Source organism: Pituophis catenifer, unplaced genomic scaffold (assembly GCF_029215685.1).
Source record: "Pituophis catenifer annectens isolate HBS135680 unplaced genomic scaffold, rPitCat1.0.hap2 SCAF_7, whole genome shotgun sequence".
Taxonomy (NCBI): domain Eukaryota; kingdom Metazoa; phylum Chordata; class Lepidosauria; order Squamata; family Colubridae; genus Pituophis; species Pituophis catenifer.
The window spans coordinates 90,515,957-90,539,984 of record NW_027256887.1 but is presented as its reverse complement, the minus strand read 5'-3'; the positions used below and the strand labels follow the sequence as shown (position 1 = coordinate 90,539,984).

At 41.3% G+C, this 24,028-nt stretch overlaps 1 protein-coding gene across 1 annotated transcript; it reads right to left on the bottom strand.

The window, feature by feature from the left end:
- Positions 1 to 343: 343 nt before the first annotated feature.
- Positions 344 to 21,651, bottom strand: GCNA (germ cell nuclear acidic peptidase). Its single transcript, XM_070947517.1, has 8 exons — positions 21,593 to 21,651; positions 20,018 to 20,073; positions 17,994 to 18,347; positions 17,090 to 17,261; positions 15,504 to 15,645; positions 15,012 to 15,150; positions 7,938 to 8,142; positions 344 to 735 (listed from the first exon to the last, which is right to left on the bottom strand). The coding sequence occupies exons 1-8, from the start codon at positions 21,643 to 21,645 to the stop codon at positions 501 to 503; spliced, it is 1,356 nt and encodes a 451-aa protein (XP_070803618.1). The 5' UTR covers positions 21,646 to 21,651; the 3' UTR covers positions 344 to 500.
- Positions 21,652 to 24,028: the final 2,377 nt, after the last annotated feature.

Genomic DNA, 24,028 nt, shown 5'->3' with positions numbered 1-24,028 from the left:
TGGAAGGTTTGACCTCTTGAGTACCTGCCTCAGAGACGGTAATCAAAGATTGCTTACAAGCAGCTCTTATCAAATGGGAGAAACGCATCCGGTCCGGGGCCCAAGTCCAAATCCTCCAGTTTTTCATATTACAGACGTCTTGATGGGAAAAATACCTAATTTGCAGATTATGTGCATTTCTAGAAATAGGCTAGAACTAATAGAATTTAACATATTGGAGATTATCACTATAGGGAACCACAGCAATATTTACTGTATACTCACATAATTGTAATCAGAAATAAAATACAAGCAGATCAGTTTATTAGTACTTAATAACATATGCTTGATTCGAAGCCCTAGGAGAAAATGAACGCATACAAATACATATTTAAACATACAAATAACATTTAAAAGGCTGAATTATGACAATGGTTTTCCATCGGCCTCGGTCTCCTCCTCTGCATCAGAAAACCTCATTTTGCAACCATCGGTTTGGAGCTGCCGTAACAATCGTTCAATCAAGTGCAGGAGGCGAAGTCCGCGCTGAGCTTCCTCATTATGGCTCCGTGGCTCAGGCCCTGCTGAGAGTGCTTCACGGAGCTGTAGTTTTCCTTCACGTATTTTGCAAATGGAGCAAGTGGGGCTTTGGCTGGGGTGCCATCTTTGAGCTTGGGCTGGCAAAGCTCAAGCTGCCCCTTGCAAAGAGCACAGACAAAACGCTGCGTGTCCAGGGATTTGGAGTGGCGCCCAATTCTGAAAGGCAAATGCAAGAGGTGTCTTTGAAGACAGAAAGCTGCTAAGGAAAGGCGATGGCGGCATGCATTTACAGCTGAAATTATAGAAGCAAAACCTTCAGGTAAGAGGTTTATTTTTTTTAATTTATTTTTTACACTAGAAAATTATAATGTATTTTTATTGCTAGGAAACAAAATATTTCTGACAGTTTTCTAATACTGAAAATATAGTTACTTCATCCCAGGTGATTGAGCGCAAACTATTAATATCTCCAGCATAAACAATGGCCATTAAAAACTCTATACATAATTCTATCTTGAAAATACTGATTGTAAACAAGAAATGATCATGTATCGGGACTTCCGGTTTCCTTGTCTTCGGCGACGGCGGCGCTCTTTGAAGCTCCGCCAGCCCCGCCGCCTGTAGAGCCGCTTCGAGGCGAAGAAGCGGCTCGAAAACTTCTAAATCCACAGGATTGAAGAAGGAGAGAGCGCAGGGCACAGGTTGAGCCCCTGTAACCCCCCAGGGAAGCTTCTGGGGAGAGAACAGCTGTGGCTCCCTCCCAACCTGCTGAAACTCCGGGCGACGTGGGACGATTCTGCTTTTGCAGAACAAGCCGGCTGCAGGAAACTTAAAGCGAAAGAACCAGCTTTAATAAACAGCGAAACTACTGAATCCCGAAATTTGGAAACGCAAGTATTAGCACTTTGTTGACTTTTCAATCTGAGAAAATGCGAGTGAGTGAAAGTGCTTTGAAAAAACATGGCGCCTAGCCTCAGAGTTAACGAGCCAGCGAGTGTGGATTGGTGAAGTTACTTTGCTTTGTTACAAAGTTTCCAAGTTGCTACAAAGTTGCCTTGCTTGTTATAAGAGAAACAACTGGGAAATTTTTCCCTTTTCAATATTGGACTTTGCTTTATTTTAACCCTTATTTGATCAAATCTGGGGGACTTTTTTAGAAGTCTTTGTGCAGGAGGGAAAGGAAAAGGAACTTCCCTCTTTAGAAAAACTAGATCACGAGCCAGGATGGCTTCAAAGAAGCAGGAAGGGAAGGCATTAGGGGGGGGATCCCCCACATACAAACATGAAACGCAACTTCCCCCTGCTCAACAGCTACAAACTCAGAAAAAAGAATTTGATGTGGGAGATTTAAAAGAATTTATTTCTAAAACTTTGGATGATAAATTTCAAAAATCTCAACAGGAGATAGATGATAAACTTCAAAAATCACATCAGGAATTTATGCAGGAAATTAATGAAGTTAAAGACATGGTGAAACAGAATCAAAATAAGGTGACCAAAAAAATATCAGAAGTGGCGTCTGGCCTGGCAGAATTTATTGGGACAGTTGATTTTAAAGTTGAAGAATTTAAATCAGAAGTTAATGTTAAGATGAAAGACAATGATTATAAAATTGATGAAGTTGACAATAAAATGCAGAGAATCGAAGATGAGATTGTTATGATACAATTCCGGGCGATGGAATTCGCCATACGGCTTCGGGGAATTCGAGAGGAGGAGAGACAGGATTTGAGACAAGTTTGCTCTGAAGCCTTGGCTAAGATTTTACAAGCTAATCCTGATTTGGTATTTCATAAAATAGATAAAATTTACAGAGTGAACTCTTGGGTGGCCAGACAAAGACAACTGCCCAGAGATGTGGTCATATACTTTACTGATAGAGAAATTAGAAATGATATCCTGCAAAAATCTTTTCACACTTCTGTACAAGTGGGGGGTTCACGACTTGAAATTTTTAAAGAATTACCTCCTAAAATGCTGAAAGCCAGAAAAGAATTTGGTTTTCTTGTTAAGGAATTGAAAAATTTACAGATACCCTTCCGGTGGGACGCACCAGCTGGGATAATTTTTAGATATAAGGGAGAAGGATATCGGTTGAATACCGTGGAGAAGGCACAACACTTTTACAGTACTATTCTTAAGGAAAGAACACCATCTCCACGTACATCTACAGTTTTGGAGATTGAGGAGAGTGAAGGCAGGCAATTGAAAGAACAGTCTAAGCAGGAATTAGAAATAGTGCAAGGTGCAGAAGGAGGTTTTCTGAGTGAGCCCTTGTTGGATTCTTCTCCAATTTTGGATTTGATTCAGTTGACTGAAGTTAAAGATCAACGTATAACTAGAGCTCAATCCAAGCTACTTAAACAAAAGCAACAACAACAACAGGAAAGACAAGACAAGAAGGCAGTTAAGAGTACCGTACAAGAGAGTGGCGCTATGGGAGGAGCGAGATCGAAGCTTTCGGATGAACTTCAAATATTTTGCTCTGCGCTCCAGAAAGAGGCTGATGACCTTTAAGTGTCTATCTTGGAATGTCAATGGGTTGAATTCAGCACAGAAAAGGAAGAAATTATTTACATATTTGAAACAATTTAATAATGATATAATATGTTTACAAGAAACGCATATTACAACTCAAGATCAAAAATATTTGATAAACTCAAAATTAGGAGCACATTATATATCTTCAACTTCGCAGAAAAAGAATGGTGTGGTTATTTATGTAAATAAAAAATTAACAGCGAAAGTTATAGAAGCAGATCAAGATGGTAGGTTTGTAGCAATTGAATTGCTCACAGCAAATGGCCAAATTCTTTTGATTGGAATTTATGCTCCCAACCAACAACAGGACTATTTTTATAAGATGTTACATACTAAAATATTGCAATGGGACTATAGATCTATTTTAATTATGGGAGACTGGAATGGAGTAATTGATTCTAAACTAGATAAAAAGAGCTTGGCAAAGTCTAGAATTAGACTACCACAGACTTTTTTTGATATGAAAGAAGATATGGAACTAAAAGATGTTTGGAGAATACATAATTCAAATGAATTGGATTACACTTTCTTTTCGGATAGACACAGATCCTTTTCTAGGATTGATTTTATCCTGTTGTCAAATGATCTACTTGTTAAAACAAAAAGAACAAAGATTTTTCCAAGAACTTTGACTGACCATAGCCCTGTATGGATAGAAATTGAGATGGATAAGGTTGAGAGACGTTCTTGGAGATTAAATGAGAACTTGTTTAGATATGAAAAAAATACAATAGAACTTAAAAAGCATTTGAAAGAATTTTTTGAAATAAATTTGAATAAAGGTACCCCAATTGAAATTGTTTGGGACGCAAGTAAAGCTTATATGAGAGGGGTACTTATCTACATGAATTCTAAACATAGACTGTTCCGACAAAAGAAAAGATCTGAGTTGGAAATGGAAATAAAGAATAAAGAACAGTTACTTATTAAAAACCCAACAGATGAAAGAATACGAAGTGCTATAAAACTTTTGAAAGACCAATTTCAAATGCTTATGGCGGAACAAGCTGCAACAAGCCTACAATACGCGAAGCATAATACATTTTGCAACGCTAACAAACCGGGCAGATGGTTGGCTTACACATTGAGGAAAAAACAAAGTACACGGACTATTGATAGTATTGATATTGGAGGGAAAGAAATTTTTCAACAAAAATTAATTAAAGAAGCTTTTGTGGATTATTATACTAAACTATATGCCAAAGAAGAGGTGCAGAATGGACTTATAGAAAAATATTTAAATGATAAGAGAGTTACAAAAATTACTGATCAACAAAAGGAAAGAATGAATTATCCTATAACAGAGGAGGAGATAACAGCAGCAATTAAACAGTTAAAAACAGCCAAAGCTCCTGGCACGGATGGTTTGACTGCAGTGTATTACAAAACTTTACAAGCTGAAATGGTGGGACAACTTAGAGATTTATTTTGCAATATTCAACAAGGGGGTAAAATACCCCCATCTTGGACAACTGCTTATATATCTTTGATACCAAAAGAACAAGTTGGTCCTAAAAAACCAGAGAATTACAGACCAATATCTCTTTTGAACACAGACTATAAAATTTATGCGAAGGTATTAGCCAACAGGTTGATGCCAGTAATCCAAAAGGTGATTCATGAGGACCAAGCGGGATTTATTGAGGGCAGATATATGAAGGACAATGTAAGGCAAGTAATAGACTTATTGGAATATCTTGATAAGAATAAACAGATTCCTGCAGTGCTGGTTTTTTTGGATGCAGAGAAGGCCTTTGATAGAGTGGATTGGAATTTTCTACTAAAGACTTTAAAAAAGATGGGCTTTGGGGACCAATTTATACAGGCGATCTCAGCAATTTATCAAGAGCAAAAAGCACAGATTATTATTAATGGAAGTCTGACGACAGAGTTTAAAATTGAAAAAGGAACAAGACAGGGATGTCCGTTGTCCCCACTTTTATTTATTTTAATATTGGAAGTCTTGCTAAATACAATACGGGACTCTAAAATTTTGAAGGGCATAATGATAAGGCAAGAGGATTATAGAATAAAGGCATTTGCAGATGATCTGGTTGTTACCCTATCACAACCAATGGAATCAACAATCCTGATGAACGACATTATACAAGACTATGGTAGAGTTTCAGGTTTTAGACTGAATTCAAAAAAGACTAAAATGATAGTTAAAAATATGACACAAGATCGTAAACATGAGCTTGAAAGGAGGGCAGGTTTTGAAATTGTACCTAAGGTAAAATATCTTGGAGTTCAGGTTGCAGAATCAAACATGAAATTGTTTCAAAATAATTATGAGGTGTTGTGGCGAGAGGTCCAGAAAGACATGGAGACTTGGAAAAAGCTGCAACTGTCTTTACTTGGAAGAATAGCAGCAGTTAAGATGAACATTTTGCCAAGATTTCTGTTTTTGTTTCAAATGATTCCGGTGCTTAAAAGTGATAAACAACTGAAAGTTTGGCAGTCTGGTGTGAATAAGTTTGTCTGGAACGAGAAGAAGCCGAGAGTGAAATTGAAAATTATGCAAGATGTTCCAGAAAGAGGAGGCCTTAAACTCCCAAACCTACAGTTATATTATGATGCAGCAGCTTTAACTTTAACAAGTGATTGGTTTGGAAGTAAAAAGACTGGAATACTGAATGCAGAAAGTTTTGATCTTGAATTTGGATGGCATGCTTATTTATTTTATGACGACAAAGTAGATAAAGTATTTAAAAGTCATATACTTAGAGAATCTTTGATGAGAGTTTGGAAGAAGCACCGACTCAAATGGGATTACAAAATACCGTTATGGCTGGATCTTGGTCATACTATGTGGAATACAAATATAATGTCACTCGGGGGGTTTTTATATAAAGAGGTTCTTTTTACAGATGCGGGCAGATGGCAGTTGAAGACATTACAGACACTGTTGGATGAAGGAATTAATTTAACTTGGTTACAATATAATCAATTACAATTGAGATGGAAAGAGGACCAAAAAACTGGTATTATGTTGCATGAGGAAGAATTGGTTAGACATATAAGAGAGAAAGGTCCAATGCATATTAAAAGGCTTTATAATGTTTTGCTAGAAAGGGATTCAGAAACTGAATTAGTTAAAGATTGTATGATTAAGTGGGCACAAAATTTTGAAGAACCAGTGATGTTGGAAACATGGGAAAAAATTTGGGTTCAGAATGTTAAATTTACACAGTCGCAGAACCTGAGGGAAAATTTTTATAAAATGTTTTATAGATGGCATTTAGATCCTAAAAAGTTGTCATGTATGTACCCTAATGTTCAGCCAAAATGTTGGAGATGTGAATGTTTGGATGCTACGTATTATCATGTTTGGTGGACCTGTAGGAAAGTTAAGGCTTTTTGGATAAAAATATGGTGGGTTATGCAGAATGTTTTGAAGAAAAAAATTCAATTCTCTCCACAATTGTTTTTATTGGGTATAGTTAAGGGTTTTACACGGGGTGAAATAAAACTAATATTGTATATGATAACAGCAGCAAGATTGTTGATAGGTAAATATTGGAAGAATGAAGCTTTGCCTACTATCGAGGAATGGACTTTGAAGATGGCTAGTTTTGCAGAGATGGCGAAGATTTCAGCATATTTAAAGGATTGTTCACAAGAGACTTATGAATGGGAATGGAAAAGGTGGATAGAATACGTTCAGAACAAATACCAAACTAGAAAGTATCAAATAGCTTTTATTTGAAAATAATGTATTAGAAATATCTTAATGTAAAGAGACAAAGAGGAAAAATTATATAGGGGGAGGGATGGGTTCAGGTTTATATATCAGTGTTATTAGTTATGAGTACATAATAGGGAAGTCTGGGGGGGGAGGATTAGGGAGGGTTAGGGAGGACGGGAAGTTTGGGGAGGGAGGTGGGGGGGTGAAAAAAAAGGGGTGAAAATGTAATTGTAAAACTTTTGTAATAAAAAAAAAAAAAAAAAAAGAAATGATCATGTATCCTTAATACTAAAATTCTACTTCACTGTACAGGTTTTCCTCAGGTGACACAGCGGTTGGGACCAAACTTTCTATCTCCATCATACGACTGCTTCACTTAGAGATGACAATTCCAGCAGTCCCAACTGCCAATATAACCTGAGGACCACCCAGGTTGTTAAGCGACTGTGGCGTGGGAAAAGGCGGGAGCCCCAAAGCAGGCCAGTGGGCCAGAGCTACAGGTGCCCAGAGTGAGCACTTATGGAGGGCTGGAGAGTATGCAGAGCATGGACAGATGGGTGTCACAAGCGGAACCAGATGGGCGAAAAAGCAGCTGGGGAGTGAGCGACTATTCAAGCCACCTCGTGGAATTCTCTGGTCTTCAGCCTCAAAACTGCTGCAGACACTTGTGGCTCTCTGATTCTCCCTTGCCAGCAGTTTGCTGACTTCAGGTGACAAGGCAAGTCTTTGCCCTCTTTTCCATACGACATCGTATCTCGGCTGTGCCAAGTACTAAAAAAAGAAAACACGTACAACATGGAGCCTCTTGTAGATACGGCCCATAATCACATGGATCAATTCATGAATTGAACTCCTGAGCTGCCTCCCTTCCAAGGGAAGGTCCCCTGGGATCCAGCGCCTGGGGAAACTCCAACCCCAAACCCCTTAGCTCCTACCATACTTCTAACCATTTCAACAGGCAGGCAAGAAAAAGAACAAGATATCCCAGTTTCAGAAAAGCACAATGAATACATTCTGATACATTTAATCATTTTTCAAAATGATAAAATTGAAATGGACTCCATCTAAATAAACCAGATGAGTGGAGCTATTGGGAGAATGGTTTACCAAACGGCAGATGATGCAGCATCCGTGAATTAAGAAGAAAAAAGGAAAAGTACTGCTAGGCGAAAGGAAATTCTCCACTCACGTGTTTTTGCACTGTAAGCATTCATAAGTAAATTTGTATTTTATCTCATAGTTGTGGCACCGTGAGACCACTGGGAGCTCCGGATGAATCATAGCAGACTTCTTGGCATATAAATTCCAGAATCGCCCATGCCCATCTCGAACACCGTGGATTAACCACGTCGCTGCATGACACAGTTCATGGATGAGAGTATCCCGAAGTCGATCTAACCGTGGCATGAAATAAGAGAACAAAGAAACTTCTCTTTAGGTCTGTATGACATGCATTTTGCTCCGAGTCTAAGTATAAAATGTTAACTCTGTCAGGTATGGAAGACCAGGATCACACATGAAATCCCAACTAAACTGATCTATTATTACTCGTGCCTCAGCACAGGAATCTACTCAACTAATGCTTAGCAATATTTTGACGTTAGGTGATGGTCAACAGAATTCAAGAGAGGTTGGACTAAGCTTGGAGCTACATAGCGACTCTAGGCCGATTCCTCTTTTGACTCCACCTCCAGGTTCCGCCACTCCTTCTCCTACGATAATGTTCCAGTTAATGCTTTATACTGGAGCTGAACATTTAGCCAAGAACAATTAAAAACCACCATCTAAATTATATAGGATATGTGAACTTACAATAAAAAGGTAAAGGCTTCTCCTGTCCAGTCGTGTTCGACTCTAGGGAGGCAGTGTTCATTTCCCTCTCACAGCCAAAGAGCCAGCATTGTCTGAAGACATGGCTGTATGCCAGAGGCGCACAGAACACGGTTACCTTCCCACTTAAGTGGCACCTACTGTATTTATCTACTTGCGTTTGCCTGTTTTACTGCTAGGTGGGCAGAACTAGTAATATAGTATCTTTATTCATACAAACGGTAAAGCAGAGAATATTGTTGCGGTTTAAATCCATGAAACAATAATTTAACCAAGCAGCCAATTTCCACCAGTTGGCCTGATTTCTTGCCACCATTCATTAAGAACAAAAATGAGCAAGCTACATGAGGCTCCCAATACTGCAGAAGAGCTGAAAGTTGCCTCAATTTAGAAGGACAACTGCCTGGTTGCTGCTGAAGGACCCACAGGAAGCATAAATTCGCATAAATATTGGAGGGGGGGGGGACAGGTAATGTAAAAGAGCCAAATGGCTTGGACACTGCAATTGCCCAAATTGTATTAAAATAAGAACTGCAAATCTGCAACTCCTCCTCCCTGCTTCCCCCTACCATTCCTGGATGATAAGAAATCAGAGGGGTTTTTTTTTTTGGGGGGGGGGGGGGCGGAGCCAGCAGTCAGCTCGGAAAGTTGTGTGAACGGGTGCTCCGTGAAACAGAACTGATTTCCAGCCATCCTGGAGGGATGACTTGTGAGGAAGGTAGCCGATTTACTGAGTTCAGGTGGCAGTCCAGACTGGGAGGCAGTGGAATTTTCAACGAGAGCGGACAGGGAAGAAGATGGCCTGCAATGGCCGAATTGTAGAGCTGACAGCAGGACAAAGATAGCGGTGTGAGAAGCGGTATGTCGGTGGACCGGAATTGGTGGAAAAGAGTTCCGGCTTCTAAAAAGCGAGTGGAACAGGAAGGAAAGTGGATTGAAATCCCTGGCTGACTTAAGAGAAGAAGAGACTCCTAATAGGAGGGGTGGACTCTCTCTCTCCGCCCCCCACCTCCCCACCACCCACCCACCCGTGGAAGAAGCAGCGTAGGAGATTGTGGAGCTTTAGTAAGATCTTAAGACCTATAAAGACAGGGAATAGAAGGAGAGAGGCAACGGAAGCTAACTGGATTTGGAGCTGGAAAACTTTGTGGGCTGTTACGGGAAAAGTTGAATAGTGTGGAAATTGGAGATCAGACAAACTTACAGGAGAAAACGGCTGTCCTCCTTTCCTTTGAACACTGAGGAGGCACTTTCTGTGTCAGAATTGAGACAAGGCTCTAGAGAGACATCTACTGGCCAAGGAAGGTATATACATGTAAGTTGGAAATTTTGAAGAAAGAAAGCCCTTTTAAGTGCCTGTTGAACTTAGATTTAGGAACATTGGTGAAGTGATAAGTTTACAAATCTGTGTTGGAGGACAAATAGGGATCATATATTAGAGATACGAATATATAGAGCCATATGTTGAGCATTTGATCTGAGCAGAAGGCAACGTTAGAAAATTACTGAACTGAACTTCAATAACCGTTTAGAAGCTATTGGAATCCAGAAGTTATCATCAATATCACTGCTATTATCAGAAGTATTTTTGATATACCACTTTGACTATTGTAAATATTACAAGTATTACTAGGATTGTATATACTAAGTTCAGCGGTATTATCCTTATGTGTATTGATAACAGTATATATGGTGCTAGACCAACAAGTTAAATATAGTTAGGTTTATATAAATAGAATAACTCTGATATCTAACAACTAATATTAATAACTCAAGTAACGAGCAGTGGAGGGTTCTATTGGTGTGAAAAAGTGGTGGGAGTGTTGGCTGGAGTCCAATTTTGCAGAAAAATTTCTAAAGACGACAAGTACTATGAATTTAACTAAAGTAGGGATAGGGAGGAAGCAAACTGCTCAGGTATCATCAGCTTCATCTAGTCCGTCAACGCAGAGATCAATAGAAGACATGGTCCAAAGGGAGAGGTCCAATTTGTTTAAAGATCTGCAGTCCATGTTGCAATCAATGCAAGAAGCTATGACTAAAAATCACGACGAAATGAAAAAATGAGATAGGAGAGGTAAGAAATGACACGGGAGAACTTAAAGAAAAAATGCAAAAGATGGATGATAAATTTGAATTTTTCCAACAGGAAATTATCAAAAATGAACAGTTGATGGAAGAAAGGATGGAGAGAGAAGAAAAAAGAGTGGATGAAATGAGTGAGAAATTAATTCAGGCGAATAAGGAATTAGAGGCTACAGTTATCTTTCTCGTATCAGAAAAAGTGGCACATTACATATGCTTCCAGAACGTTAGAGAGACGACTTGCCAGCTATTATGGCAGAACTAATAGCGAAAGCACTTGGAACAGAAAAGGAGGAAATGCTAACAGAAATAGATGAGACCTATAGAATACACACAAATTACGCGAGGAGACACAATCTACCAAAAGAAGTACATGTTAAGTTCATGAAGAACTTCGATTCGGGATGAAGTACTGCACAGGACACGGGACGATCCAATAGAATACAGAGGGAAACAACTGACAGTTCTAAAGCAGGTCCCAAGAAGAGTGAGGGAGCTGAGAAGACCATACCAGTTCCTAACATCAAAGTTGACTAAATACAATGTGAACTTCAGATGGCTGACACTGGAAGATATAATGGTCACCTGGTGAGAAAAGAGGTATAGAGCGGACTCTCTGGACAAAGCAGAGAAATTTTATAGTCAACATTTTGGAAGCAAGGAAGAACCAGAAGAGAGGGAAATAAAAGAATACCTGTCGTGGAAGAAAGGGAACTATGCCTTAGAAAGAAGGAAAAAGAACAAAGGGAGAGACCTGAGAATAATGGGGAAAGGCCTAAAGAACCAAGGATAACAAGAGCGACAAGACCTAGATATAAGATATGAACAGAGGAATGCGAGAGGAAAGTAAGATTTTATCATTGAACATTAATGGACTAAATTCTCCCGCTAAAAGGGAGAATTTAAAAGGGAGAAACTAAAAGGTAGTTTCATAAACTACAAAGCTACAATCTGGATATAATAGCGCTACAAGAAGTGGACATAAAAGAACAACACAAACAGGTATTGGAATACCCCAAACTGGGGAACTTATTTGTATCACTGTTACAACAAAAAAAGAGAGGGGTAACATTGTATATTAAGGAAACAATATTGGTCAAACAAATTTACAAAGATGAAGAGGGTAGGATTTTGATCGTGGAAATAATATTAAACCAAAAGCGGATCCTATTAGTAGAAGTCTACGCCCCCAATAGGGGACAGGAACAGTTTTATAACAAACTGCACAATATTATTCGAGACATAGAATGTGACAATTTCTGTATGTTAAGAGATTTTAACACAATAACAGACAAAGAATTAGATTATAGAAGCAACAAATTAAAAAAAAAATTAGAAGAATCTTGCCTAAAACTTTCTTCAAAATGGTATATGAATTAAATTTACAGGACACTTGGAGAGAGAGAAACCAGGAGAAGAAACAATATACGTATTATTCTAATAGACATCAGTCCTGGTCCAGACTCGACACGATATGGATGTCAATGAAATTAAATGCAGAAGTGAAAGAAGTAGAAATTGATACAAATACATGGGCAGATCATAACCCAATGAGAGTTTGCTGGAAAGGAAAAAAAATGGCAAGATGGACACTAAATAGGTCAATCCTAAAATAGGAAAAATTTAGGCTGACAATGGAAAAACAAATGGATTTTTTTTTAAGAAAACAAGAAAGAAGTTACATCTCTACAAAATATATGGGATATGGCGAAGACATACATGAGGGGGTCGCTATATCATATATGGCGAATAAAAATAAGGAGAAGAAACAGCGACAGAAACGCCTAGAAAAAGAATATAGAAAAGCCGAAGCAGAATTGCAGAAGGAATCTCAAAAAAGGGAGCCAAAGCAACAAATGGACTTAATTAAACATAAATTGAATACGCTTGAGAAGGAGGAGTTTGCGAGAGATATAAAAAAAACTAACCAAAACTTTTTTGAGAATGCAAATAAATCAGGGAGGCGGTTAGCATATAAATTGAAGAAACATAAGGAGAAAGGATGGATTAATAAACTGCAAAATGAGGAAGGAGAGATGTGCTATCAGAATGAAGAGAAAAAGAATATGGTTCAGGAATATTATAAGAAACTGTATGATGATACAGAAAGATATTCGGAAGATAAAGCAATAAATTATTTAAGGAAAGCCTCACAGCCTAAAATTTCAGGAAAAAAAAAAGTTAAATGAAGAAATAAAGATGCCAGAATTAATAGAGGCAATAAAAAAACAAAAAAATAACAAAACACCAGGCCTGGATGGGCTGCCAGTAGAAATATATAAAGAATTACAAAACACATTTGGACAAGTGTTGCTTGAGGTATACAGTGCAGTGTTAAATGATACAAAGATTCCACTATCATGGGAAGAAGCAAATATTACATTGATTCCGAAAGAAAACACTGATTTAACTTTAATTAAAAACTATAGGCCTATCTTGTTGTTGAATACAGATATAAATATTTATGTCAATAATAGCTGAAAGACTGAAAAGGTTTTTAAATGAATTTATACATGTGGATCAAAATGGCTTTTTGCCAAAAAGACAAATCAGGAATAATATGAGAATACTTGATACGCTAGAATATTATGAAATACATAGTGAGACGCAAGCAATATTGATGTTCCTAGATGCCCAAAAAGCCTTTGAACAAGTGAATAAGTGGTCATACTTACCCGTGTTTCCCCGAAAATAAGACCCTGTCTTACTTTTTAAACCCCGAAATAAGCGCTTGGCCTTATTGCCATGCGCTCAAAAGCCCGATTGGGCTTATTATCAGGGGAGGTTTTATTTTGGGGGAAACAGGATACAAATTCAGACAAGTTATATGAAAGATGTGAAAACGTGGGGCATCAGCAGAATTTTTTTTTTCTTTAATTTATATGCCGCCCTTCTCCGGAGACTCAGGGTGGCTTACAATGCATTAAGCAATAGCCTTCATACTTTTGTATATTTATACAAAGTCAGCTTATTGCCCCCACAATCTGGGTCCTCATTTCACCTACCTTAGAAAGGATGGAAGGCTGACTCAACCTTGAGCCTGGTGAGATTTGAACTTGCTGTAATTGCAAGCAGCAGATGTTAATCTGTTAATAACAGTGCTTTAGTCCACTGTACTACAGGCTCTTTAATGACAGATAAACTTCTATAGGGGACAGAAGAGAAAATGATCAAAGCAATATATAAGTTTTTACTAGAATACAAAATGGAGGAAGAGTGTGTTAAAGATACAATGATGGTGTGGGCAAAGAACTTTGGATACAGTATCGAATTGGAAAAGTGAGAAAAATTGTGGGACAAAAACAGGAAATTAACTCTGGCCACATCATATAAAGAACTTCTATAAAATGTTTTATAGGTGGCACCTACCACCAGCTAGGCTAACCAAAATGTATAAAAATTTATCACCTAAATGATGGAAATGTGACCAAATACCGGGCACCTACTACCATATGTGATGGACATGTAGAAAAGCAAAAGAATATTGGCAAAAGATTCAAATATAGTTGGAAGAAATGACCGGACAGAGATTGGAACTCAAACTAGAATTATTCCTATTAGGAATTATAAAAGAAGATCTAAGTAAAGGGTTAACATATTTAATATTACATATCATAACAGTGGCGAGAATAGTTTATGCCCAGCAGTGGAAGAGTGAAAACATACCTAAAGAAAGGGAAATAATAAAAATACTTGACTGTGCAGAATGTGATAGACTGACGCTAGAACTGAAAAATAAAGGAGAGACAGAATACTATGAAATTTGATTAGACTTAAGGAATAGAAGTCGGAACAGATAAGAACAAGGATGTGTAGATGGAAACAAGAGGCAATAATATAGTATTGAAGTGTAAGTGTGTATAAGAGGTTAAGTATACATATATAATTAGTAAGTAGTAATGTATATTGAATACATAAGAGACTTGTGCTGTATGGCAGAGATATCGCCAAGACAGTTCTACCATATACAATTTTTTTTTAACAATAAAGGTTTTAAAAAATTTTTTAAAAAAGAAAGGAATCAGAGGAATGGTTTTCTATTTCACACAAAATTGAAATCCCACCCCCTTCCAACTCAGAGTGCTAAAGGAGAGTTTGAGGGGTCCTTGGTGCTCTCTGAGCTTGGTTGTTTTCTTGCAGATGTTTCACGACCCAAACTAGGGAACAGCATCAGCGCAGTTTGGGGAATGAAGAAAACTGCAAGAAAACAACCAAGCTCAGAAAGCGCCAAGGACACCCCATTTCAACCCTGAGCTACAGACCTTCTCCTCTATAGAAGAGAATCTGCCTTTGCGTCCATGCAATCTGTGACCACACCTGTTCTAGTCAGAGAAGCAAGAAAGCCTACCTGCAGAATCACAGACTTTTTCTGACAGCATTATCTTGGCATAACGCTGCATCTCTGGCTCCTTCAGCTGGCCAGTAACACAGCACCCTGCTGTCTTCTGCATCTTCTTATTCCAGGTAATCTCCATTCTCTCAGGCAGCTAAGAGAAATGATAGGCAACAAGAGACTTCCAAAGCTGTAACAGTTGGGCTCAGCTCTCACCGACTCAAGGTTGACTCAGCCTTCCATCCTTCCGAGGTGGGTAAAATGAGGACCCAGATTGTTGGGGGCAATACGCTGACTCTGTAAACCACTTAGAGAGGGCTATAAAAGCACTGTAAAGCAGCATATAAGTGCTATTGCTATTGCTTCCGCTTCCAATTTTTGGCTGAGGACACCAGGCTTAGGAGAGGAAACCATGGTGAAAGGGAAACAAAGGTTTTGGGAAGCTGAGCCAGGCAACGTGGAACCCCTGCTAAGGATAGCTACACCTATAAAACCCAAATTCCCTACCTTTTCTTCAAAGACAGAATGGTTGTAAAAAGAATACAGCCTTTGAGCCAGTCCTTCTTTTTTGCTCCGGAAATGTTTTGCAAATTGGGATTCTGGGTCTGACAACTCCTGCAAGAAGCAGCCCTGGATGTGGCAGGGTCCCCTGGGAAGAGAAAAGCCAAGAGAAGGCTGGAGGAGCATCCCACCCTCCTCTCCTCATTGGGGAGATAGGACACGGTCACCCTTGCCTTAAAGGCTTGCCTCAGATAACACGGCTGTGGGCTTCCCACCCCTCCCCTGAAAAGCAGGTTGAAAACTTAAATAATGAATGTCTCCCGAAGAACTGGGCATGGCTGAGCAACTTTCAAGATCCATCCATGATTGCCTGAGCAGAGAAGCCACAGATCTCCTCAAATGAACATTAGCCTGCTTCTAACTACGCTACACACAGAGACATGTTCTATTTCCTTCATCTCTCTCTCTCCCCCCATATTTTCAAATATTATGTATTGCAACAGAAATATCAGGCCAAAACTGGGATATTAAAGGCACTTGTATTCCTTTGCTTGTGTGTGCTGTGGGAAAAAAATCAGTTTTCAGATAAATAAGTTTCAGACAAAAAGAATGTGGCCTTGCAATGTCTAACTCACGGTGGCCCATTGTAAAGTTTTATCAGAACAGTCCCACTACAATTCCTCGAGATGCAAACGTTTTCTTTAACTAAAACCATGGTTCTCTGTGGCTAACTGATGGACAGGAAGTAACCCGATATCTATTATGTCATTAGGAATATGTGTGCATGCATTATTTCCCCCTCCTTTCTGAAATACATAAATATGAGTTCATCTCTTTGTCTGCAGGGGTGGCTCTCCCACTACTCTGAATGGATGCAATGGGCTCCGAGTCAACCCAGGCAAGACAGAGTGGCTCTGGATACTTGGGCCTTTTGGTGACAAGGTTTTTCCGCCACTAGTCCTGAGTTGGGTGGCACTGCCCCAGGCAGACCCAGTGAGAAATCTGGGGGTCGTCGGTTACGTTGGGAACCCTTTAGTAGTCATTGGAAGAACCAAGCATCCATACAACTTGGCTCCTAGAAGATCACAAGCCAGACTGCCATTTTTTCACCATGATTCTCCTATCTCTTTAGAAATGATACTGGCCTCCCCAGGGAGGGCTTCCCTGATGATGGTGAAGGCTGAGGAGGATCTTTGGGGAGTAGCTGGGTGCTATCTTGAACCCTATTGTGCAATTCAGAAAGTAGTATTGCACTGTATTTGTTGTAGTTTATTTTGATCTGTTGAAAACACAGTGGTTCTATTTTGGCCAGCATGAATCAATTACAGTCAATTACTATTCAGCAGCATAAGTTTGATAAACAAACAGAGAAATAAATCATATATCTAGAAGGATCCAGGTCCAAACAGTGCTAAATTATGAAAACACCCACTGACAGATGTCAGCCTCTTAAAAAGTTTTCAGCGAAGTCTCAAAGTCACTTTGCAAGTTTTCTTCACTCACTGCGAAAATGTTTCTCCTAATGGATGTGTGAAAAATTGGCCAGCCATTTGGACTCTGAAAGTAATAGTAAAGAAGCAGTAGAGACTCACCTTATTTGCATCCGAGTAACTGACTGAGTAATATCCACGAGGGCCTTGCTTTTCGAAGTCCCAGGGGAACGCGGTGTGCCAGGAGCAGGGATTCCGGCTGCTGAGGGAAGGCTTCCCTCTCTCTTGGCAGCTGTGGTTGGGCTTTCAAGGGAAGACCCCAGGCCTCTCTCCTCTGCAAGTTGCAAAGAGAACACTCAGCACGGAGCTGCAAATCAACCTGACCAGGCCTGGCCCACCAGATGGGAATTGTGGAAAGGCAAAGGATTGCGTTGGCTTCCTGATTAAGTCACTCCAGGCAGCTCTTCTATTCCCAAGCCCCAAGCAAGGAGACCAAGAGCAGAGTATATAAGCAGCTTTGCCTCCATAGCAGGACGAAGAGACTAGCTGTAACAGCCTGCACAAACCACAGGCACTGTAACAAAGCTGGGCCTTTATCATCATTTGCAAAATGGCCCAAGTGGGTGAAACAATGGGGTGGACTCAAAAAGGGCTGGATTTACACCTCCCTCCCTCCCTCCTCCCATGACTCAAAAGTCTCTTGAAATTCTACAGAAACAGCTTTCCTTTGGCCTGCTACTGAAGGCAGGAAGACCCAACACCAAACATCTCTTGCATTCCAGCAATATTCCCATCACCAAGAACTTTATTCCAAGGTACTGGTTACGGCTCCCATCCACACTCGTTCTCCCCCCTAGCTCAAACGTGTATTTCCTTGGGGCCCACATGCTCCCATAGGGGTCTAGGAAAAGGAACGGCTGCCACAATAGCACACAGCCCTGAGAGGCTTATTGCTTCTGTTCCTGAACAATGTACATCCACCACAACTCCTACAAAAGCTGTCCTGTATGCACGGCTTTTGCCAAGCCCCACACCGGAATCAGCCCAGGAAAGGGCCGCCTCTTACCACGGAGGCTTTGCTGGCTCCCGGCCCTCTTGGCTTCGGGGAAGAACATCCTTTGCTTCATGCGAACCGCAAGGCTTTCAACCTCCTCATCAGAGCTCTCCGGCTCCCTTGAGCTCTGCCGCTGGCTCTGGAGGAGGAAAGCGCCTGGCCTCCCCCAAGAAGCAGCGGAGCCCCTCCAAGGAGAGGCAAGGGGCAGGTGATGGGAGGGATTCCCCAGAGGGCCTCGGACAAAGACGGGATCGTCCTCACTGTCAGGGTCACTGCATGGGAGTGGAGAGAAAACAGACCCAGCAGAGCAGGCAGCCACCCTTCCAGCAACATCGGAGGCTTTTGCTGCGTGGAGGGGTCGTGATTCTGCAATAGAACAGAACAACAGAATTGGAAGGGACCCTGGAGGTCTTCTAATCCAACCCTCTGCTCTGGCAGGAAACCCTGTACCATTTCAGACAAATGGTTGTCCAATCTCTTCTTCAAAACTTCCAGTATTGGAGCATTCAGAACTTCTGGAAGTCATTCCACTGGTTGTTATTTCTCCTTAGTTCTAGGTTGCTTCTCTCTTTGATTAGTTTCCATTCAATGCAATTAAACATTCTCAAAATTTATTTATTTATTAAACTTTCATGCCACCCATAACCCCAAAATCCTGTCTTCTAAGCCAATTTGGGCATTTTCATAAGGTAAGTAGAGCAGAGCTTCCCTGGAGTTCTTCTTGGTGGAAATGGATGGCCGCTTCCTTCTCCTATTTTCTCAACTCCCTAGTATACCCTACAATGCTGCATTTCCTGGCGGTATCTCTTCCACACATAATCCCTGATCAGTTTTATGACATCAGCCAAAGTTAACTTGGCATCATGACCTAGCCTGGCATAAATTTTACATAAAATTAGTTAGCCCATGATCATGGTGTCTCATTTATTTCAAATTCATGTCAACAGCAAACGACAAAGGAGACTCTTAAGATCAGACCAAATGCCACTTGCATCTTCATTTTCTTTCAAGCTAGCTGCCAGCTGCCATGGAAATGGGGTGGGGGGTGAAAGCAATAGGTACTTGGGAGGGGAAGCGTGCAGGAGATGAAAGTGGAATTTCTGAGAAGCAATGAGGAGGCCTGGACTCAGAATGGCCAGCTCGGGTTGTTTAACACCTTGAAGGCCAACCATCCTGGAGGAGCAATGCACCTGGACCAGAGACATTCTCAAAACATCTTCCTGGCCGATGACTGAACTCTGGTTGCCTGGCTACTGGGGGTGGACTGGGCTGTGGGGTTAGTTTCAATTTGTCTCTTCACACACATTTTGCTTCAGACCTTGCCTGACTTTTGCTGCAATCAGTTCTTTCCTAGTAAAAATATCTTTTCTCTGAATCTATGGAGTCAAGGGTTTTCTTTCCTAGGGATTGATCAGAGGCCCTGACACCAACAATCAAGAGGTAAACTATACCCCAATCAAGGAACTGCCAAACAAGCTAATGGTAAACAGTCCAACCCAAGAATCTCTAATACCACCCACTGATAGGACAATCCATTAGAATATAAAGCAGGGCAAACCCCACTTCCTACTAACACTGGTGATGTTACCTAGCTTGGGTAATGAAATGTTTGCAAGGAAACAGCCAAACTCAGAGAGCATTAAGGAGCCCTCAAACGAGAGTCTGCCGGCACCTTTTCCTCAGAAACAATGCAGCCTGCTGACCCTTCCACTAGGTAATATTACTGGAGGGGGAGAGGGAGGGCATGGTGAGAGGGTGTTTAGCATTATTCCCAGGGAATTTAACTGAAAGACTCTGGCCCTTTAGCATGGCTGCAAGAGTGCCATCCAACAGCAGTCATAATGATGAGGAAGGTACTTCAAAATTATAATCTTCTTCAGTTGGCATTTCTGACTATTGCACAAAAGGGGCTGTCTTGTACCGAATTGAGCACTGAACCAGCACTCTCCCTCTTTAAGAAGCTGGGAAACAAAAAAGCAGATAAACTTTGACAAGCCCTGCTCCCAAAAGCAGAGCATTTTTTTTGACTCACTTGCCTTTTGCTGCAGGTCCATACTTCTCTTCAGGAGAGCTAAAAAAATTTTCCTTTGAACTTTTCAGATGGAGAGAAGTGGGAAAAAATAGAATTAAGAATTAAACTCTGGAAGCAAATAAGGATTTTTAAAACTCCTCCCTTCCCCCACCTTCCATCCTAGGAAGTTAGCAGGCCCTGCAGCCCAATACTTGTGAAAGTATTGGGCCCCACCTTTACATCACTGGGCTAAACCCAGGCAGGCCCTTCTTGGACCTGAAAGAGGTCCCAAAGTCCCTCCCAAGCCAAATGTCAGGCGCAAAAGGCGGGATCCATGTGTAACTGATTTATTGCTAAAAGCCTAGGGGACAGAAATCTTCTCAACTGATGGCCAACACCTGGTAAGTTAGATAAGGGTCAGTTGGGGGGGGTGGCTACCTAGTGATGCTAGGATAACCCCAAAGCTGTTTTTTCAATAGGCAACTGGACTTTCTGGTTTTTCTTTGAAGATGTTTCGCTTCTCATCCAAGAAGCTTCTTCATTTCTGACTGGTTGGCGGGGAATGGAAGGATTTATATTCCTTGCAGACAGCTAATCATTTGCATGCTTTTAGAGTTGATGAGGCCACTTAGAGGTTTATTTGTGTCCTCAGGGTCATCTGAGTGGTGCAAATGGGTGTGGAGCCTTCTTGGAACTGCCGAGGGGACTGTGTTGGTGACTGGAAATAGATGAGGTTGTATTCCCCCCCCCCCCCCCGATTGAGAGAGGGCTGTTCAGTTTGGACCTAGAAGACCTCTTTGACCCCTCTTTCAAATCAGGATAATCCCTCTTTTCACCCCTCCTCCTGGCTCTGCCAGTCCTTCTCCTACACCAACCTCCCCTCTTTCACAGGGCTCCAAATTGGGTGCTCTTCCCTGCCCTGCTTTAAGACATTAAAATCCTACCCGCTTGATTTATCTTTTCCATTGTTAAAAGCATTTACCTCATATTAAGATTAAATTTACAAAAGCAAGCAAGTCTCACTTTCACTTTCATAACAAAGTTTTAAATATGAAATGTGGAATAAACAGCCCATTTGGCTATTATTGGCCTGAGGTTCATCATGCACTTTTAGGCGATCACCAAAAGAAACAGAAAACAGTTCATGAAAGTCAGTAAAAGATCTCTTCCCCACAACCCCTGGGAAAATTCTTGGTTTTTTTACTTCACCTGGAAAATCAGCTGAATCAACAGAGTGCTTGCAATATAAAGGGCCTTGTTAGGGCTGTGATAAATATACTGCACTTTTTCCAATATTTCTTAGTTGTTTCTGTGCTCATGTATTTACTGTTATTACATTTTTTGCTTGTTTTTGTTGTAAACCACTCAGAATCACACTGAGACGGGTGGCTATATACATTGGTGAAATAAGTAAATAAATTACAAAATTATTAAGCTACCTGCAAAAACTATGTAGAAGTTAATACAGCTCTTTTAAACTATATACTTTTATACTAAACATAAATCGCACACCCTTTGTCCAATCAGATCTTAAAATGTTTAAAACCGAGTATGTTTCAGAAAGTCCAAATCAATATAAAGTACAAAATTTCAGACACACCTGCTATTTCTTGTCCTTGGTGTGCAACATGAAGCAGATCTGGGGATTCTCATTCTAGACAAAACTAAAACAAGCCACAGAAGGAAGCAAAAGTTAGTCCCCTGGCTTAAACGATTAAAGTCTCCAAAAGACAACTTGACAGCAAATTTAATTTAATTTAATTAAGAATTTGCTTCCCTTTCAGGCTCTTTTGGGCCTAATGGGGAGGCCGGGGCTTAACAAATGTCTCACTTAGCAAAAATAATTTCAGGCTCAATTGTGGTTGTAAGTCGAGGACTACCTGTAGGTTAAAAAAGCTTGGAGATCACGCAAATATAAGTCAGAATTGGTGTCTGGTGTCTGGTGCCCAGGGTCCATTCCCTTCCCTGGGTTGCAGGCATAACTGGCTGTGGGAACTGGTGCTGGCAGCTGGATTGTGGGGCCATCAGCTGTGCCAATCAGCCATTTCTCAACAGAAGTGTTCCATGCAGTAGGGAGGCCAGTGCCAAAGGAACATGGCCCTCTTGGCCTGCGCTTCCAGGCAGGAGGGTTGATGCTGCTGGAATGCAGACGAGGGCTGCCTTTTCCACTGTGGACATGTGGCGATGGGGACTTTGCTGTGGCTGAGGCAGGGCTAGTCCAGCAGGGCTAGCTTGTGGGACCCTGTGCTTGCAGTTCCCTCTGCCACTTTGTTGGGTAGCCATCTTGCCTTTCCCCTGGGTGAGATCTGGAAGGCCCTGGGAACAACATTCTGCATCAACTTATAATCAGCATTCATCACCATCCAGGAGGTGGATGGATTTAATTGCAATGGGACTAGTCATCGTAGAAGAAAATTTAGCGGTGGGTGATTTTACTCAAATTTCCCGCCAGTGAGGGTGGTTTTTGGTTTTTTTTTAGTTATTGGGTCATATAGTTTTGGCCACAGCAGTCTGATGACAGGAGAATGACTGTTGGCACGGTGTGGGTGTTAGATGTGGGATGTGTGGTGATCCCTGAAGAACCAGAGGGGCTGAGTGCCTAATACTGCAAAAGTGGCTCGAGTTAGGGAGCCCACATTGGAAGATTGAAATAAGGGGTGCAGGCCCAGGTGTGGATTCTTATGGAGAGGGGAGAGCAGGCTGTAACATTCCAGTAACAACAGGTAGAGGAGATAGGACAGGAAACATGGGTGAGATGTTCATGGGAGACTGGCCACAGGATCTTCTTCCAGCATCTGGAAGTCACTCCTGAGTCCCAGATGGCAGACTCTCAAGGCCCTGGTTGTCGGAGAGGATCTGGCTGGGATGGGAGGCATTTCCTGAGACATGCCCAGTGATATTCTGGGTCCAACACCAGCCAGGACCCCAGAGAAGGGCAATGGAGGTGGCGGCAATCATCTGAGATACTTGGGAAACAGCCAGGGGCCCTGCTCCTCAGATTTCCAGATGTGAGGCACTATTTATTAAGTTAGGTACTAAGAGGGATGGGTGGGGCTGCTGTTGTACCAGCCTCCCGGATGCATACCGTTTCCTCGAAAATAAGACCCTGTCTTATATTTTATTGAACCCCAAAATAAGCACTTGGCCTTATTTTTGGGGAGGTCGTATTATTTTGGAGCACGTGGAGCAAGACAGGTCTCCTCTTGCCATCTATTCTGCCCCAGCTCTGGATTTCCAAGGATATTGACATACACCAACGATCCTTATCAAATTTATTAAGTAGCAAGAATAAACAAGACCGGCAAAGGTTGGCAACCAGCCCAGAAAACAAGATATGATAAACCAAAATACTCTGATAATAAATACGAGTTGTTTCCAGCAAGAAAGCACTACCTGCGTGCGATTTAAATAGGCTAAGGGAGTGGCCAATTATCCTCAAGCCCTACTCTCGAGTAGGCCTCCTCCTCCTGAGTAGCCACTCCTGCCTTTTGGCAGTCCTGCGTGCTTGAGCATTGAGGAGAGGCCCCTCCACTTCGCTCTCTCCACTTGACGGAGCCTCTGGAGGTTCTGAAGGCCCTGGCTGAGTCTCTGCCTCTGGCACCACATCCCCTTCAGCCTCCTCGCTGTCCGACGCAAGCACTGGCTGTGTGGCGCGACACACCACCCTCCTCTTCGTCGGGATCAGCCACAATCCGCGCAGGCTGCTGGCAGGCCACAACACCATCTTACCTGATTTCAAGCTCTGTCTCCCTAACCCTAACCAGGGGAAATGGCGGGAACCAGCTGCGCATACGGTTAAATATTTTCGGGGAGGGTTTATTTTTTGGGGAGGGCTTATTTTCAGGGGATGTCTTGTTTTCAGGGAAACACGGTAGCAGCTTCTCTACCTGAGCATCTTGATTCTGTTCTGAGCTGATGTTGGAGTTCTCCAGGGTTATGGCTTTGGGACACTTGAGCTTGCCTTTCCTGGGTATGGAGTCTGAGGTATCTCAGAGTTCATGGCCACTACAACAGTCATGGATCTGTCCCAAGTCAT